Below are 17860 nucleotides of genomic sequence, written 5' to 3'. Positions count from 1 at the left end.
TGCGTTAGTCGATTTATAAAATCTTTTATTCTATTTATTTAAAGCTAAGCACATAATAATTAAGGCTTTTCGTACAAATTAGGCCATACTATCTAGCGTTACTGTTGTCCCTATTGTTTATCATCATCGTTCCATATGATTAGGCAATTGAAATTATATTACATGCCCAGAATAGTCCATCTGCGTTTCCGTGAAATGCTCAAGTGTGTGCACAATTTTTTTTATAAATCGCCAAACCCTGTATAAACCTGTGCTAGACCATGCCCGCCATACCATAAAATAGGTTTCTAGACTTAGCTCGGCAGAATAAATCAAAACACGAAGAAACCAGTATGAAAACATGTTAAAGGAACCAAAACGAAACACAAAAGGTTTCTTTTCTTTATTCAAATTGAGTCATCTATTCCATCATTCATATAGCCTCCGTAACCATCAAAAAGTTCTTTAGTCTACGAGAAGTAAGCCAATATTAAGACTTAAGTCCTTGCTACGGGAGTACGATTCGGAAGAGATTCGAAGTCCGGTCCTGTCAAGTGAAAAATCGGTGTCAGATTAATATTGACATTAGTGCGCAGCGCATTAGTGCCACACTTTCCCGAAAGATGGCGGTTGTACCAGGAAAGTTATAGAGGAAAAAGGGCCGGAAGGTTCAGTACAAATACAATAAAGTACAGATAGTACAAAGCGCCATTAAAAAAACCCTTTATTAACTGCATAGGTGTTGAAAATGTTGTGCTTTCGAGAGTCCGGGGATTGTCCGAAATTTGACAACGAGTAACTTAATATTCGGTTAACAAAATTTTATACTGGATTTAGCTTGGGTACTATGACATTCATCAGAGATGTCAAAGATCCGGATACTCAAACAATGATCAAAGATGAGAGGACAGGAGTTCGAATCCCATCTGAATCGCTTTCCCCGTAGCAAGGACAGAATATCCAAATACCTGTATCAATAAATCTAGGAAACCGTTACATGGCAGGCATGCTCAGAATAAAGCCCAATGTGCCATGGAATTGAACAATTGAAACATTGAACATTGAACGAATAAAGCATTATTCTTAATAACAAAACAAAACTAATTTCTGCAAATGCATTCGACGTACAATTGATTTACGAACTTTTTTCCACGTAATGGTACACGTTGCCGTACGGCCACCTTTTTAAAAAAAAAAAACATTCTCACGCTCAACCTCATTTGTTTACACAGAAGGATGAGCGAGGGCATAAATTAATTTGCTGTCGATGTGCATCCCGCGATAAGCCACGCGTTCGTCACCCACACGCGGATGCTGAATCGACCGTTTTCGACCGCTCCTCAAGAATCCAGCCAGCCACCCAGCTTCCCGAGGGACGAATAAACTCGGATGGAAAGTAGATGGAAGTGGAGGCAGCAGCAGCAGCAGCAGCATATCTTAACGTTCTATTGAGTATAATTAGTTTGTTGGAGATCCGATTACTGGGTTCCAACAACGACGCGCCGCACTGTGAGATTCAACGATCGTATGGTGTTCGCAGTTCTAGCAGCACCGGTGCGTCATATGGAGCATAGAAAAGTTAGCGAACTGAATCTTTTAAGCTTTGTTTTTGCTTTTCGGTTTGTTTTGCTGACGCATACCTTTCGTTGACTGAAATCGTAAGTGATTTCTTTGGCTGATATTTGGTGTCGCTTAGAAGACGGTTGAAGAATATTTTGCTACTGTTAACTGCAACAATACTCCTATTTAATAAACACAGAATGTTACTTTTAATGCAAGTTCGTTATGTATCAACCACATACAACTGTTTCTGATTTATCAGGAAGGGATTCCAATCGAAACAGATATTTTTACATAAACAACTTCAAAATGGTGGTCCTTTAATTTTGACTGCAACATCATTTACACTATCAATCAAGCAACCTAACCTCCTTACTTAGCAAAGAACACGCACGTGCTACTTAATAGAATCCAATCAAATACGTCAACATAATCACTCGTCCTAATAGTCCAATGTTATCCAACGAATGGGAATCAAAACACCAAACGCTCGAACGATCGATCGATAAAAATCAAATCAGATCAAATAGTCATAATTCACTTCAGCACTTTCCCTCCAGACAGGCCTTTTTTTCAACGATCCCGAGGGACTCGCAACGGGATGGACGGAAAAGGGATGGGGGTGGTAGACGAAGCCACACTGCTGAGTTCCCGGAACAGGAGAAGCATTGGTACTAACGAAAATTTATGTCACAACATGAGCAGCATAATTGTTGGGAATAAATTACCTACGAACGACAAGAACGCCGGAGAGCCACGAAAAACGGCTCCCCAAGGAGAATTGGTTGCGTTCTCCATCTAGCGCACCCTAGCGGCGCTATCACTACGCTGTTCGCTTTGGGTTTTGCTCCATATTCTATTCGCTAGTTGTAGGACTCATCCTACCAGGTGCTAGAGAAGCTAGCGCTGAGAAAGAACAGTTTTTTTTGTGTTCTCCTTGTTAGGCGATGATCGAACCACCAGCAACGGTGGACCCAGCATGTGCCACCAACGTGGAATATTTATACACCTTCGCGTGGCCCCACGAGATCATGGGAGACACGCCAGTTGGTACTGGGGGGTTTTTTTTCGGTTCATAGGTTCCATATGTATCGAAACAAAACGGAGAGCAATACTGCAATAACAAAACTTACAAATCGAAATCATGTACACGGTCAGTGTAAACTGTCAAATTCGCTGTCGCTGTAACAATTGCACGACTCGAACAAATATACTTTTACGCTTGAAAAACACATTGTGCTCATGTACTTGTTGGAACTGGTGGAAAGGGTGTAGTGAAGCATGCCAGTTGTTTTCTTTTTTTTTCCATTTTAGTTTCTGCTGTTTGTAGGTTATGGTCCAAACGCACAGTATGGTTATAGCCGATACTTACACGGGCAAAGCATAAATAAGTTCACACTCCTGAACGCTGGCTACTCGGGCTGTAGGGAAACAGGATCATGCAAAGATAAAGCAAGAGGCCTCTTAACTCTTGTGGTCGTATGAGCATACTCTAATTTGAGAGCTAATTTTCGATGAAAAGTATTTTGTTTCAGTCAACAAATTCTCGAATTGTGTACCAAACCTGTTACGCGCCCCACAAACCTTAAACTAAGCGCTTCTCGTTTATGTTGTGCATGACATAGACGAGCGATAAACTCTGTTAATAATAATAGATCGACAAGACTTCAACGGGACTTTAACGGTAACCCCTTAATATGTACATTGTTTATCCCAATAACGTATAGAAGTAAATTGTAATGAAACATGTCTCAAAAAATGCCGCAATAGGATGAAACTTCATCATAGCCGATGTACCTTAATTTACACTTTGAAGCTTTCTTAAAACGCAAAAAGCTTCAATTTTTAGAATCCAGAACTGATCTTGGAAGAGCTGCCTGGAGTGGTGTTTCAGCAGAATAGCTCCTGGGGAACGAATGTTACGCCACGCTAATGGTCATTGGTGAACGTTATCCGATATATAAAGATGAACGAACATGGGTTCCATTAATCAATTAAATCTGAAAACTGTCAATTTTGAATGATCTTTTCTCGTTGAACAGATTTCATTAATTCCAATAATTTATGAGAATATATCATAGGGGAGGTTTGGTCTAGTATAATTCGGCAAGGGCGTCGATTTTCATTTGATTAGATACCCGTCGATCTTTAGCTAAATGTTTCAGTGCAAAAAGCTGTTACTTTCTGAATATTTAGGGTTAGATTTTAGCAATAAATCGTTTCCTTCTAACACAAAATTAAAACAAAATTAAAATGTCCAGAAAAAAAAATTATTTCGGTAGGCTGCTGGAGATCGTCTAAAGGCATTAGCCCGATAATGCCGGTGAAAAATGAATGAAAAATTAATTGTAAAGGATCTTATCATTTTTGGATATTACTCCTTACATTTAACTGCCATGACTATAATTTCCACTCAAATTTAAAGTGTTACTAACTTTATTTTAATGAGGCGCTTGTTCTTTCTTTCTTTTTTAAACCAGGATAACAATTTTCCAAATTTCCTCTCCAGAAACGCCGGTAGGCACAAGGGTTAAACTACGGTTCGCGGACGTTAAAACGTGTGGCAAAAGACATTTACAATTCATTCCAGCACGATGCAAGACAACACAAATCGCGAATTCGCACACGTACGTCGTGGAATGCGTTTGTGGATCACGGACATCGACACGCACCAGGAAGGACAGGAAGGCTGAGGGTGTTGCGAATCGAATCAACTAACCTTTTCCTTACACTGTCACCTATCGATACCGGGTGCCATAAATCGAAGATAAGCCCGTTGCGATAAGGAACTGCAGAATAATAAAATTCACACCATCCGATCCGTCCCTCAGCCAATCCGCCAAACGGCTGTATTTTTCCGTTTCGTACAACTGACCCCGACTGACCGATTCGGGTTCGTGGTGGTTGGTAGTTTCGGGTTGCCTCTCCTGCCTTCCTTGCTCCCAAACAAACCCAAACCTGCCCACTCACCTCAAAGCGGAAGCTAACGAAAAAGCTTTGCCATGCATGGTTTTGCTTCCCAATTAGTACTATCTGAATCGTTTTTCGATACCAAAGATTAGGCTACAGAGGCTCAGCCCGGTCTGAAATGCTGTTGGAAGCCCAAATCGATGATCGGTGCAGGTACGAAGGTACATGCAATGACCGTATCGATGCACCAGAGTGTTGATTCATATTCCGCGGAAAACGAAAAAAGCAAAGAGCAATGCGAAGGGGTTGGACGATGCGGCGCGGGTCGGTAATACAAGATGTTAAACATGATTTTATCGTACCACAGATGCCAACAGCAAGCAGTACTCCCAGAGCTTCGGACCATCGGACCACCCGTTCAAGTGTGCGAAACGATCGCGAGAACGATGAGTCTACGGGGACCCGCGATCGGTCAAACCCGTACCCGTAGGACCCGATGGCCGCTGCAAATCCACCATCTGTATTTACTTTCCCGTGCGTGCGTACGATTCGCGTAACACGTTCTGATGCGTTCGCTCGTTCTCGGGCGGGAGTGAGTAGTAGTGTAAGCGATCCTACGAGCAAGATAAATGACTCGTAACCGGGCTGACAGAGTCGTAAATTGCTTAACACTTTCATTTAATACTTAGCTATGCGTGCCTTTTTCTGCATTGAATTGGTACCGTCCAGTAAGCAGCGTACTGCACTGCAGACGTGCAAAGTCAATTTCGAATTTCGAAAGATATAACTACGAACGATGGTGAAGGTTTGAAGGGTGGTGGCAATACACAGTAAAATGTTTTTATTTTTAAATATCTTTTTTTTTTACTTTGTTGCTTTCAGGTTTTTTTCTTACTAAAAAGGCCAAAACGGTGCTTTTTTACCCAGCTGCTCTAGCCAAACCACCATTAATCGGTAATGGCTCCCTCAGGACCTTAATGAGATTACTGTAGTACCGGGAAACTTCCTGCTTTTTTATGAATCTCAACTATCACATAGATTCTAAGAAAATTATAAAATTGATGAGTGCGAGGGTTCCCTACCAGTTAGGCAATAGCCTTGTTTTTAACAGAACCATATACCAACCATATCGAGTTTTTGTTAGGCTTTTATGAGACTTCCAAAAAAAATTATGCGTTACAAATAAATTAAATGTTAAGCAAATCCATTTTTAAGGAAAATAAAACTAAAAAGACTTCACTGGACCGTCATATTCAATTGTAAATAAATAAAACTAAAAAGACTTAATTGGCCTTACGACCTGGCCGTTCTACGCGATTAAAAAAAATTGAGGAGCGTATAAACTTGTCTTGATGTCTGCGGTTTGGAAAAAAGTTCGTGAATCGGATATTTCTATTGACTAATTTTGCCACCAGCATGGTGTGTTCTTTGCAATATGGTTTCAAATTGGCATAGTAAATTATGACAAAAAATTAATTGGAAGAATTAGAATTCCAGCATAACAAGAATTAAGTTTCAAAAAACGAGTAGCTTTAAAAGAGTTGGAAAGATGTGCTCTTCTCATTGAGGCAAAGTGGTATTGAGTAGTAATTCCTTAAACGCTCTTTAGCAACTACACAAATTTGTTCTATATCCTTGTGAACTGTTGAATAGCTGAAGACGTAAGGACAAGTGAACCGCCAGGCATTTTTTCAGTAAATATTCAATTAGTTCAATATTCAATCTCGAAATCTCAATTCTGGATTGGTATTCGTATCCCGATCGATCCGGCTAGAGAACAAATCGCCGAATCCGAACCGGAGTTTTTTTTTTTTTTTTTCATTACTAGTCCACAATGAAACAGGATGGTGTCGAGAAACGGAGCCAGGGGCTAGACTGGAACGGGCGGTGAAATCCGTGACCAAAAGGTGACACACTTCGGTGACACAAACATTTCAGGAACACGAAGCTTCACCAATAAAACACGTCAAATCCTAGAAGCCTAAGGAGGTAAATCCTAAGGCAAGGAAGGAGTAAGGACCAGTGCTGAGCTAAGTTCTGGTCGTTATGAAACTATCTTTAACGCCCAAAAGAGAAGGAATTTTTGAAACACAGTTGTGCCTAACATATACTAATTAAACACCCAATTTTTCATATTTTTAATAATTTTCCATAATTTCATCAGGTGGCTCTTCTTACTCCGTTTGGGTGTTGCTCTGTTGCCTAAACACAAAAAATGAAAAATCATCACTATTTTAACCATTTTTTGAATTTTCATAAAACAGATTTTTTGCATGATTTTTTCTGTGACTGACTAAAATGCGTTAAAATAAGTTTAAAATGACAATGAAAGCTAATTCAGTTTTTTAACAGATTTAATTTGCTTACAGTATGAAGTGCTTAACGTGGTACACTTTCCTCTATGTGGTTCCGTAAGTGGTACTTTCTTGATATAAAACATAAATGTCAGTCAGTTTGGTTTGTCTTGTATTTCTTAAAATATTCCCTAGTTTCTGTATTTCCTAGAAAGTTAGCACAAATGAAATAAAATATTCTTCATTTGGCTCTACAACCTCCCGAGACCGCGGAATCGATCCGTAGAGGCGTTCCGTACGGGATTCGATACCCGGTTCCCGGTGCCGTATCCTATCCAACCAAAATTTTTCATGACGGACAGAAAAAAGTAGACTACAAATCAGAAATTTGGCATAGAAATGTGCCATATGGCAATCCCTGGACTCCACGCGTGGCACAAAAATACCAAGGCCCTCAAACCGCTACATAGAGACGCAAAAAACCGGCAGGCATAGGCATTGCCATGGCAACCTACCATACCAAACAATCGTAGGAGTCGTCTCGGAACGGCACGTGACGTTTGTTTATGCGTTCCTTTCATCGAAACAGTGGTGTGTGGTTTGATACTAGAGCGAACGTATCATATTCTAAGCTCATTTACGGTTCCGGTGATATAAAAAAGGGACCGGTTTACCGGCAGAATCTGTTAACAGCCATGAGCAACGCAACAATTTTGTTCAACATTTCCAAGAACGAGCTGTTTAAGCTTGCAGACAACTACAAAACGCTGCACAGGAAGTTGAAGGTGAACCATCGTGTCGAAAGGTAGGACAATTGGATAGCGTTTCCCAACAATTTCGAGTCACCGACAACACACTAAATTTTAACGTCTTTGTGTCATTAGTAATAAAAGTGAGATCACGCCAGATATCCTGAAGACAGCCACCGTGTTTGTGCTGGCAGGACCTCAGGAGAAATTCACCGAAACAGAGTTTCAGCACTTGAAGGTAAGTACAAGCACATTCGGCTATCGCCTGTTTTTCGGAGGATGTAATGGCTTTACTAATATTACTAATTAGGACTATATTAACGATGGAGGAAGATTATTACTTCTGCTCGGTGAAGGCGGTGAAGTTCAGTTCAACACCAATGTAAACTTTCTACTCGAAGACTATGGAATGACTATCAACAATGGTACAGATATAGCGCAGCCGGTGTAACATTCTCCCTACTAATATCTCCCCTTTCGCAGATGTCGTTGTGCGACCACAATATTACAAATATTTCCACCCCAAGGAAGCTCTCATCAGTGGCGGTGTAAGTTGCGACTCGATGAACAATCTACTGCTGGACACGAGCAAAAGTATCCTCACGTCGTTCGATTTCATGGACGATAAGTACAAAGTCGAGGTATCAAAAACGATTTGCGCTACCATTGGGCGATTAATGATCAAGAAAAGCTGCGCTAGGATAGATATCGGATATCTCATTTCCACTCGTTTGTATGTTTTGTAGTTTGTCTACCCGTTCGGAGCGACCATGAACGTTATAACCCCTGCGAATGTGCTCCTCACGACCGGCCCAGTAGTGTATCCTTTCAACCGACCGCTGGCTGGTTACTTTCAGAACGAAAACAACGGCAAGCTGATCGCCATCGGGTCGGGACACATGTTTCAGGACAAGTACATCACCAACGAGGTGAACACAGCGCTTTGGGACAGTTTGCTGGCGATGATTTTGCAGGATGAGTTTAAATTCAAATCATCTGACTTCAACGACCTGGAGGTAGGTAATCTAAGGGGCAGCCTATCTCCCTGATTGTACTACAGTTGCATCATATCTCGCTTTATATCCAAATTTCTGCTAAATAGATAAATGACTACGCCGTCATACCCGATACGATCTATCTGGCCGAGCAGCCGAAGATTTGTTTAATGGATTCGCTCGATTACGACATTCCGGCCGACTTCAAGAAGCTATTTGATATGTCGCTGTACTCGATCAACAACGATCTGCTGCGCGATGTTATCGGCACGTACGAAAAGCTGGATGTGCAATATGAACCGCTCAAGATCATCAAACCGCAGTTCGAGATTCCTCTACCGCCGTTACAGCTTGCGGTAAGTTTGCGTGTGCCTTTGTGTGGCAAACATTGGTTGCTTTGGCCTTCGGTTGAACTGCTGGAGTAAACTTTTTACTGTGCGTTGCAGGTGTTCCAGCCAATATTCAGTGACCTAGCCGCTCCACCTCTTGAGCTGTTTGATCTGGACGAAGCATTCAGCTCGGAAAAGGTACAAATTGCTCAGCTGACCAACAAATGTCTCTCGCCGGCACACGAAGGACAGCACAAGATCGACGAAAAGGAGTTGGGCTACTTCATACAAGAGTGTGGCCGTATTCTGAAGGTTTGCCAGGACGATCAAAAGATGTCGCCAAAGGAGATACTTAATGCAATTAGCGTCAAGATTGCTAACTACAAGAAGTTGGACAAGGACTAGGATTTTTCGGGACATCCGTAAATACTTTACCGGCATTAAATGATTACAGATTCGCTTATATATGTAAACAGTAAACATATATAATAAAGTAAGTTTAAGATGTTGTTTGTACTCACACTTGTGGAGGGAAAAGCGTTGCCTGATTTAGTTCCATTTTCACATATATATGCACATAAAAGAAGCTACCGAAATCTTCAAAATTAAGCAACAGATTTGTTGAAAGCGAAACAACCGAGCACTACCGAAGGAAGTAATCAACTATATATTATCAATCACCTTCCAGATGGTCCTTATTTTGCAAGGTTTCTATACATTGCTTCAAAATGATCGCTGTCTTTGATTACCACAATTATTTATTTTTGTACGGAATTACTTCTACCATACAAAATAATTCTTAAAACTCTTTTATTTTTCTCTCGTAGAATTTTAAAACAGCATTTTAAGGTCAAAAGCACAATAAAAATCGTTTATTTTCCAGCTGATCCGCTTGCGACAGTCACCGGACTGTCAAAACACCTCACACCATGTGATTGGCTCAAGCAACCTTGGTCCCGCTCTCATCGTACGTCAAAGCAACCGCAGTTCGTGAGAAACCCTCTACGAAAAGTGCAATCGCCGAGACCGACAACGAAAAGACACCTTTTCACATTTCTCGTCGCGTACAAAGCAACCACACCAATGGCATCGCTGTGCGGAAGAATTGTCCTGGCTGCGGCCAAGCGAAATGTGACCTACACGCCAGTCCGATTTTGCAAAAGTAAGTTCTTTGGGTGCATCGATATATATATTGCACAACACACCTATCCGCGTGCGTGTGTGTGTGAGACGGATGGAGCGATCGAAATTTTCTTTAGCGGCCGAAGTGAGAGAGCACAATCCCAAACTCTGTGCGAGCTTACGTAATTTGAAAGGGTAAAAATCAACATCCTGCGTCCGGGGGAAGGATAAAAATGCCTGACCAAAGGATGCCCCGAAATGGTCGACACTGATTGGTAAAACTTTCGTATGAAAATATCCAAAAGTTCATGCCTTCGCCGCCTGATAATCTTCTCACGGTCGGATCCCTCATGCCGAGTTGACATGGCTCTTGTGTGTGTCGCTGGAACGGTGTTTTCATTGTTGCAAACAGCTTCAACGTCCGGAAAGAATAGACTGCTGACTTTGGATTTTCTGTGATGATTTCTTGCAGTGATGAACGACCCGATCGAGCATGCTACCGGTATCGAGAAGCGTGAGCTGCTGGCCAAGCAAGCCGGAAATCCAGATCCGTTCGATATGCGTGTGTTCAAGCGCGGACCGGGTACCAAGGATAGCCCCAACCTGATTCCATCGGCATTCGATGCTCGTCTAGTCGGCTGTGTTTGTAAGTATATTGTTTTGATGCTTTATTCAATTGCGTTTCGGATTCGGAACTGCAAACGGCTATCCTTTTGCTAACACACACATTTATTATTCTTTTTTCTCCAGGCGAGGAAGATCAAACCTATGTCCAGTGGATGTGGCTGTACCAGGTAAGTGCAACGGTGAAAAGCTTCAAGCAATAGAAACACCTATTCCAACAAAACTTTTAACATTCCAATTTCAATCTATTCCCATTTTAGGGCCAGCCGAAGCGTTGCGAATGCGGACACTGGTTCAAATTGGTAGAGAAGGCTCCGGTCTAAACAAGTGGCGTCAAAAATCCAACACCTATTTGCCACCCTGCTGTAGAAATGAAAAGCAAACTAAATAATATTTAAAACCTGGAGAGCATTACCTACGCGAAATAAAGAGATATCCAGTTCGTTGAAAAACACACCTACGACAGCTACGGGTATATGCGGTATATCCTGGTGAAACGTAGAGAAGCAATCACAATATTCACGCAGAAGAAAAAGCATTATTGATCGGGTTCCGTTCAGCCATATTAGCATTGAAAACGTCCCACCATCTGGGAACAAAAAATCAACAGCATTGTTATTCTCGACTATCAACAGGCGCAACAAAGCTATGGCAAGATATGTTTCCTTGTGCGGCGTATGCTTAAACAACCAAACCCAAGTTCACCCTACACTACAGCAAAATTATGATAGCAAAACCAATTTAGTGTTATCCAATAAAACATAATTTTATTGAAATCTTTCGAATTAGTATGCTTTTTTTTGTAGGCAACTTCGTTCAGAACGCTGTTAAAGTAGAATTATTAATATTATGAAAATATTCTAATAAGTTATTTTAAAATGTTCTGTTCAATTCAATTTGTAGAAAGATTTCCATTTCAACTGTATCGGAACGAAGCGAATTCAATGGCGAAGCATTTCAACCTTCCAATGTAAACGCGCCCCCTAGTTCGTCGCCCATAATATTTACTTTTTTCTATGACAACGGCAACGTCAAACAGTGTCATAACAAAAAAAAAGTTTTTCACCCAAAAAGGTGTTCCACTTCTCGCAAGTGTTGTTTAGTTTTGGCCAGTATACCACAGGGTCGGGCTTTTTCAGAAAAAGGAACACATCGTCCATCGGCTGGGTGGGGGATTGCAATGAAACCGATCAATTAATTAGGCGAGAACACTCGCAGTAGCAAATCGGTCTCAGCAAGCAGGCAGTCAGTGGCGATTACATACCAGAGAAGCTCCCTCAGCCCGTTGGACACGCTCTGATTGCCATCTACACAACGTAAGAGGCTATTGGCATCTCGACGATACCCAACATTAAACCAATCGAGAAAGGGCTGCAACCGCTACTAATCCGACTTTCGACTGCAAACATCAGTCAAGCTTGGACGGCACCACGATGGACACCACACTGGATCGTACGTACGTATCGGATTACTTTGCCAATCTGAACGAAATCTCCAAAAAGATCGCATTAGACATTGACGAGATACGGGGCGCGTACGAACACATATGGGATGATCTGAGTCGCGAAGAGCAGATGGAAATCGTGAACGAAACCATCATCAAACCGGAGCTGGCATTGAAATACTTTGACAATTTCTCCACATCGACCGATTCGCTGCAGCGAATTCTCGGCACCGATGACGATGAAGCAAACCCGGGCGAGGAAGATCGAAACGCGAATCTTTACGATGGCAAACGTTTGCAAACTTTCCAGTACGTGCGTACCGGACGCAAAGTGGTGACGGACGATAGTGTCGGTCTGTACCGGGACGAACATTCGGCACCGTTTGCACACAAAACTAAAAGCCAAATCAATTTAACCATCTTCCCACCGGAAAAGGATGGTAAGGACGGAGTCAAGGCGGCAGGATTGCTGGCGAAAAAGTTGCTGCTCAAGTCACCGAAACCGAACGATGCGAATGGTGGATTGGCGAAAGGAAATGGGACGGCAGCGGCTGCATTGATGAAAGGATTGGCAAAGAAGGCACACGACGAACCACTCGCAAAAGAGCTGCCAGCGTACGATAGTGAGCAGAACATTATCCTGACGGAGGAAGCGTACGGTACGAAGGCAACCGGTGCGGGCTTTTTGAGTAAGTTTAACAATCTCATTTTCAATCAAGCACCGATGGAAATGACAACGGCGGCATCGGCTGCTTCGATCAACGGTAGCGACGAGATCGATGGTACGCTCGAGCAAGACGAGTTCGATGCGGACAATGATAAGGTAAATCTGTTTGCCAAGAGCTCCAAAAATGAGTGCCTTCATCGTGCGCAATCATCGTCAGTTGAGGAGGACGATAAGAACTACGACGAGCTGAACAGCTTGCTCGGCAACAGCAAAGGGTTTGATTTTTTGAACAACTGGTAGATGCAGTCGACGTTCGACTTATATTTAGGTCTTGCCTTGGTAGCATTATCCACTTCATCTATGAAAAAAAGCTCTCTAGTCGCTTTCGTTTGCTGCCTACGGATCACATTAGGTTGGACAGTTCGAAGTCGAGCGTAGGAAAAACTGCAGCTAAACATATTCTCTCTAGATTCTTTCTCTTCCAATCGCACCAAAGCTGGCGATTTTAAGCCTTTCCGATAGTTTTAGCATATTTGAGCAAGCATCATTATTTATCCACCTTAAATTTACCTCTAATTCCTTCCACACAACGGCAAATACTCACGCGAGAAACGAATGAACAATATCAACTGATTCCAGAACAGACTGATTACACCATTTTCTCCACAAAACGTTCGGAAAACCTCTCACCGGGTGTAGAGTAGACAAAAGAAAGCCCCTTCTTTTTTGTGAAGGCGCCTCGCGTGCGAATTATGTAGAATGAAACCAAAAAACAAGAATTTAGAATCTGTGCGTCGTCTACAACTTTCGTAGCAAAAACTGATGGACATGATTTAAGGCCATTCTTACTAAAAAAAAAAGTTTAGAAATTAGGTGTAGGTATACAACTCAACTCATTCAAGTGAAAAACATTCATAGACTTCATCTTAATATTAAAGCAAAACACCATCATCCATCGTTCATCGAAGCACAGATATCAGTAAACGGTAATACCTCATCTTCACATGACATGTTTGGCGCCTAGTGATGATATTCGAAACATACAAACAAACAAAGTAACTATGATAATAGCTATCAAACACTCACATTTTTTGTATACAAACTATATATCGAGGCTCTTGTAGTAAGAGCGAATAAAGCATCATTCGTACAATTAATTTCTATGCAGTCCACCGATAACGGAACAGTACTTATTTTTCAAGCAGGATAAGGGTTCAAGTATTTAAGCACAAGGTCCTCCAAGTTCTACCAACAACAGCATTCTTTTGGCAAATGGAAATTAACGTTTTCTTACTACAAGATGTTATTCACTTTTTGATGATTCGATTGAAACGCAACAGATTAATTAAATTAAATTCTCTTAATAAAAAAATGGGTAATTACAGACATTCACAATCCTTACATCCACTTACAAGATATTTAAATTTTTAACGTTTTTAAGGTATGCTTAACTAACCCATAAGATATATGAAGGAATTTCATTATCAAAAATTAAAAAGTAATCGCACAATATTTAAATTACATTGATTATATTACGCACAATATTACATAACAATATTTACAGACAGAGAATACCATTGGAAAAGGACTATTGGTGGTTCTACGTTTTGGAAGCCTCAAAAGTGCTGTACTTCAGATATCGCAGGGATTCGGAACCTTGGTCCTTCGGTTGTAAGTCGTTTTCCCGACCAAAAACCCACCACATGTGATAAGAGCAATTTTTATTCAGCTCTATGCTTTCCTGACATCGTAGGTTTTAAATTCAGTGAGAGTTGAGCCAAAAACAGAAGAAACTGGGTCAGAAAAATTCAATCGGAGAAGTTTTAATAGATCAGAGATAATAGGCGTCTGTCTAGTTCTAGATCCAAAGATCTAAATCTAGCTTTCATCCGTCTGAATTAAGAAAAATTAAGTCCTACCACAAGGAATATTGCCTGTATATATCAGTCAGCTGTGATACTTTTATTTAACCTTCGTTCCATCCTTTCCTTACCCGACATCAACTTTCCTCCTCCGGCACCAGCAAATTCAAACTCGCACTCGCACCCGCCAAACTGCCCAGATACTTCTCTTCATCGCCTCGAATCGACAGCACGTCGCCTATCTGTACGCCACGCTTCTCCTTCATCATCGCACATCGTTCCCAGCGTGAACTTTGGCAACCTTTGCAACTGACCTTTGGTATGCGGAACAAGCTGACGGTCCGGTTGCCACAGTCGGCACAGCGGAAGAAACGCTTTTCCGCCTCATGCACCCGCAGCTGGTGTCCTTCCGCCTTGCAACGATCCGCAGCGGAAAAGGCAATGTACTTGCACTGTGTGCAACTGACCGCCTTACACGGTACCTTGAAAGTGTTCAGCATTTTCTCTTCCATCGCTTCCTTCCGTTCGAGCGATTTGATGTACTGTTCTTGCTGGGCGTTCTCGCTCGCCACGATCAGATCCTGATGTGAGGAGGACGCTTCTATGATACGTTTCATGTGTTCCTGTTTGGCACGTTCTTTTTCGTCCTGTTCTTGCTGGAGCTTTTGTCGCTTAGCAGCATTCTCTTCGCCCGGTGCGTTCTTGGACAGCTCTTCCAGCACCCGTTTCTTGCCCTGTTCCGTGCCGCGGTACTTGATGAAGTTGGGATCCGCTTTTTCGATCGGTTTTCGTTTGATAATTTCCGAAGCTCGAGCACGCGATTGGAGTGCCTTCTTTAGGGACACTTGCTTGGAAAAATCGATATCAAACGAATCCTTGCTTAAGCGAGGCACTATTTCAAGGCTAAATTTGCGATTATCCACCATGCTGGATGAGGACGATGCAGCAGTACTAGGTGATTGAGCAGGTTCGACCGCCGATGGTTTGGAAGATTTTATTTCCTGCAACGATTCCATCGATACACCAAGACTTTGGAGCCGCTGAAAATCTTTCATCCGTTGGCCTACGTTAAGCTCGACTCTTGCGGCAGACGATTTTTGTGGCTTGGTTGCCGATGCCGCAGCGCGATAAGACGGTACGGAACGTGTTGTTGCCGGTGATGTACCACCAGCTGTGGCTTGTCCACCATTGTTCCCGCTTCCTTCGAACGGTGATCGAAAGTAATCCGACAGCGTCATCATACGGTTGCGATCCTTCTCGATCTGTTTGGGATGTTTAACGGCTTTCACCGCGCTAAAGCTTTGTCCCGCATAAAACACCTCATTCTTCCCAAGGACTTTGTTTCGCAGCTCATTCAATCCACGGCCGCCGGTGGACGTTAGGAGACCGCCCCGATTGCTTGCCTTATTGTACTCCTGCTTAATATGGTACAGGCAGTACTCACACTTGCCCAAATTTACTATGGACGTGCAGGGATCCCCATTCTTCTTACGACTTCGGCAGGTGCCAAAGTCACGCGATTGTCCTAGCACCATCACCTTCGTAGCACGATCAATCGAAAGGGTTGCTTCCGTGTTTTTATCACTATTATTATTATTCAGCACGTTCGGGTTCAGTACAGCGACCGCCGTACCTATCGCCGTTTTCCAAAGATCCTTAAACGCCTGCCCGAAGAGAAACAAGCTGGCCATCTTGATGTCACCGTGAAGATCGCTCAACTTCCAAATTGCAAACTGTTTGCCCTTGGAAGTTGTCTTGGTGGGACTTTTGCTGATCACCACACCACCAATAACCCAATCCTGCTGCAGATCGGCCGTTTCTACAAATGCTCGCAGACGCATAAAGGGGACCGCTTTTTTGTCCTGCATTCGTTCCTGCAGCGTCTGGCTTGACACTAGCGGATGTACGATGCGCAGTCCGAATACGGGATCGGTGTGAACAGTCGCTTGAAAAACAGCCGGAATACTTCCACCGCTGGTAGGTGTTTGCTTGGCAAAATTGTTGGCCGTTGGAGTCTGTTTAACACCAGCACCGATACGGTTATTTGTTGCTGTGGTTGGACTTGATGGTACGGGTTTTCCCACAATCTCTGCGGAAGGAGTTTGTGGTGAACTACGGTTAATTTGAAACAGCTTTCGATCCACCCATTTCGATAGTGCTTGGTCCGTTTGTTCCGCTTCTTTCGTTTTCAGCAGATCATTAATTTGTCGTCCGTACTGATTGTACTTGCGCTCGAGAAAGTTTCTCGTTTCTTCCTCATCGGACGAATCAATATCAGCGTCGGCAGTTACCATTGTACCTGGCGCTAACGCTGCGGACGACGGTTCTCCATTGATATTACTTTCAGTATCGGCTACGAGAAAGCTTGATCCTTCCAGTGTTAACTTCCGTTTTGGAGCTTCATTCTTCTGTCCGCTGGTATCAAGCTGATTCGTCTCTTCATCACTCTCATTGTCGTCGACATTGTCGGCATAATTTGCCAACAACAACTGCTCCAACTCTTCCACATCTAAGTCAGCAACACCTTCGGACATTTTTGCAACACAATAGGAGATAAATTAATCGAAGTATCTTAAAATGAAAGTATTTAAACTGTATCGAAAATGTGACCTTAATTTGTTTTCATTTTTTCCCGCCTTTCTTTGAAACAAACTGACATTAGGCGAAAAACGCTTTGAATCGCTCATCCGGCCGATTAAAAAAACGCTTTATCAATTGATCTGACGAACATTTGCGTTTTTAATTCATTTCTCGGAATAAGGTTTTGCAGCTTGATTTTATTGCAAAATATGAGAAATCGTTTTTCCATTTAATTTTATCATTCATAAAATACAATAAACTTTTGAAAGAATTTTTAACATTTCACAAAAAGAAACGTTTGGGGACATCTAAATGTAGTGATCTTGTACGTAACCTCTACTAATCTTGACTTTGTTGTTGTTGAATTCATGAAAATAAAAACCGGCAAAATTGCAGTGCGTTGAGCAAATGCAAGCGTGTCGAATTTAGTGGTGCAAAGTGATCAAAAGTGTAATTTAAGGACCCATTTCGCAACAATATGTTTCGTCGGTGTTTCATTACAGTTATTATCTGCCGGGGAAGTTGGCAAGACAACGATGATTTTGTAAGTTTCGGCTGTTTACTAGCTGTGAACACTTCAGAAATTTTTATTCTTTTTGTTCGATTGCAGGATAATACTATTAGATAAGAATATAAATAACCTTTGGATGTTAACATCGAATATCGAAAAGGATTATGGCACAACTAATCGACAACCATCCTCGTAAGCTGCTGAAAGCGTATGGATAAGATTCATTACCAGGTG

The 17860-nt window shown here is 42.1% G+C and overlaps 5 protein-coding genes across 8 annotated transcripts in view; 3 read left to right on the top strand and 2 right to left on the bottom strand.

The window, feature by feature from the left end:
* LOC126564129 (protein MCM10 homolog) overlaps positions 1-17069 on the bottom strand; it is a 297632-nt gene extending 280563 nt beyond the window's left edge. Inside the window, exon 1 of the mRNA XM_050221066.1 lies at positions 14667-17069. Within this exon, the coding sequence (XP_050077023.1) occupies positions 14673-17069 (2397 nt within the window). The 3' untranslated portion in view covers positions 14667-14672. The remainder of the gene's footprint in view (positions 1-14666) is intronic.
* LOC126564205 (sodium/hydrogen exchanger 7) overlaps positions 1-17860 on the bottom strand; it is a 714899-nt gene that overhangs the window by 63597 nt on the left and 633442 nt on the right. For 2 of the 4 annotated variants that reach the window (XM_050221178.1, XM_050221180.1), the window contains exon 15: positions 3444-3453. The exons of the other annotated variants lie outside the window; for them this stretch is intronic. The gene's annotated coding sequence lies outside the window, so the exon portion shown is untranslated. Of the gene's footprint in view, positions 1-3443; positions 3454-17860 lie in introns of those variants that run through there. 4 annotated transcript variants of the gene reach the window in all.
* On the top strand, positions 7405-9221 carry LOC126564722 (intraflagellar transport protein 52 homolog). Its single transcript, XM_050221815.1, has 7 exons — positions 7405-7548; positions 7628-7730; positions 7803-7917; positions 7976-8133; positions 8239-8508; positions 8595-8843; positions 8934-9221. The coding sequence occupies exons 1-7, from the start codon at positions 7439-7441 to the stop codon at positions 9219-9221; spliced, it is 1293 nt and encodes a 430-aa protein (XP_050077772.1). The 5' UTR covers positions 7405-7438.
* On the top strand, positions 9768-11014 carry LOC126565648 (cytochrome c oxidase subunit 5B, mitochondrial-like). The gene is made up of 4 exons (XM_050222846.1): positions 9768-9978; positions 10411-10584; positions 10689-10732; positions 10823-11014. Exons 1-4 carry the CDS (start codon positions 9900-9902, stop codon positions 10883-10885), a joined length of 360 nt encoding a protein of 119 aa, XP_050078803.1. The 5' UTR covers positions 9768-9899; the 3' UTR covers positions 10886-11014.
* LOC126565042 (uncharacterized) lies at positions 11996-12973 on the top strand. The gene has a single exon (XM_050222181.1). The coding sequence runs from the start codon at positions 11996-11998 to the stop codon at positions 12971-12973; it is 978 nt and encodes a 325-aa protein (XP_050078138.1).

Source organism: Anopheles maculipalpis, chromosome 3RL, assembly GCF_943734695.1.
Source record: "Anopheles maculipalpis chromosome 3RL, idAnoMacuDA_375_x, whole genome shotgun sequence".
In the NCBI taxonomy this organism is placed as follows: domain Eukaryota; kingdom Metazoa; phylum Arthropoda; class Insecta; order Diptera; family Culicidae; genus Anopheles; species Anopheles maculipalpis.
The sequence above is the reverse complement of the archived record's forward strand: the minus strand, read 5'-3'. Positions and strand labels throughout refer to the sequence as shown.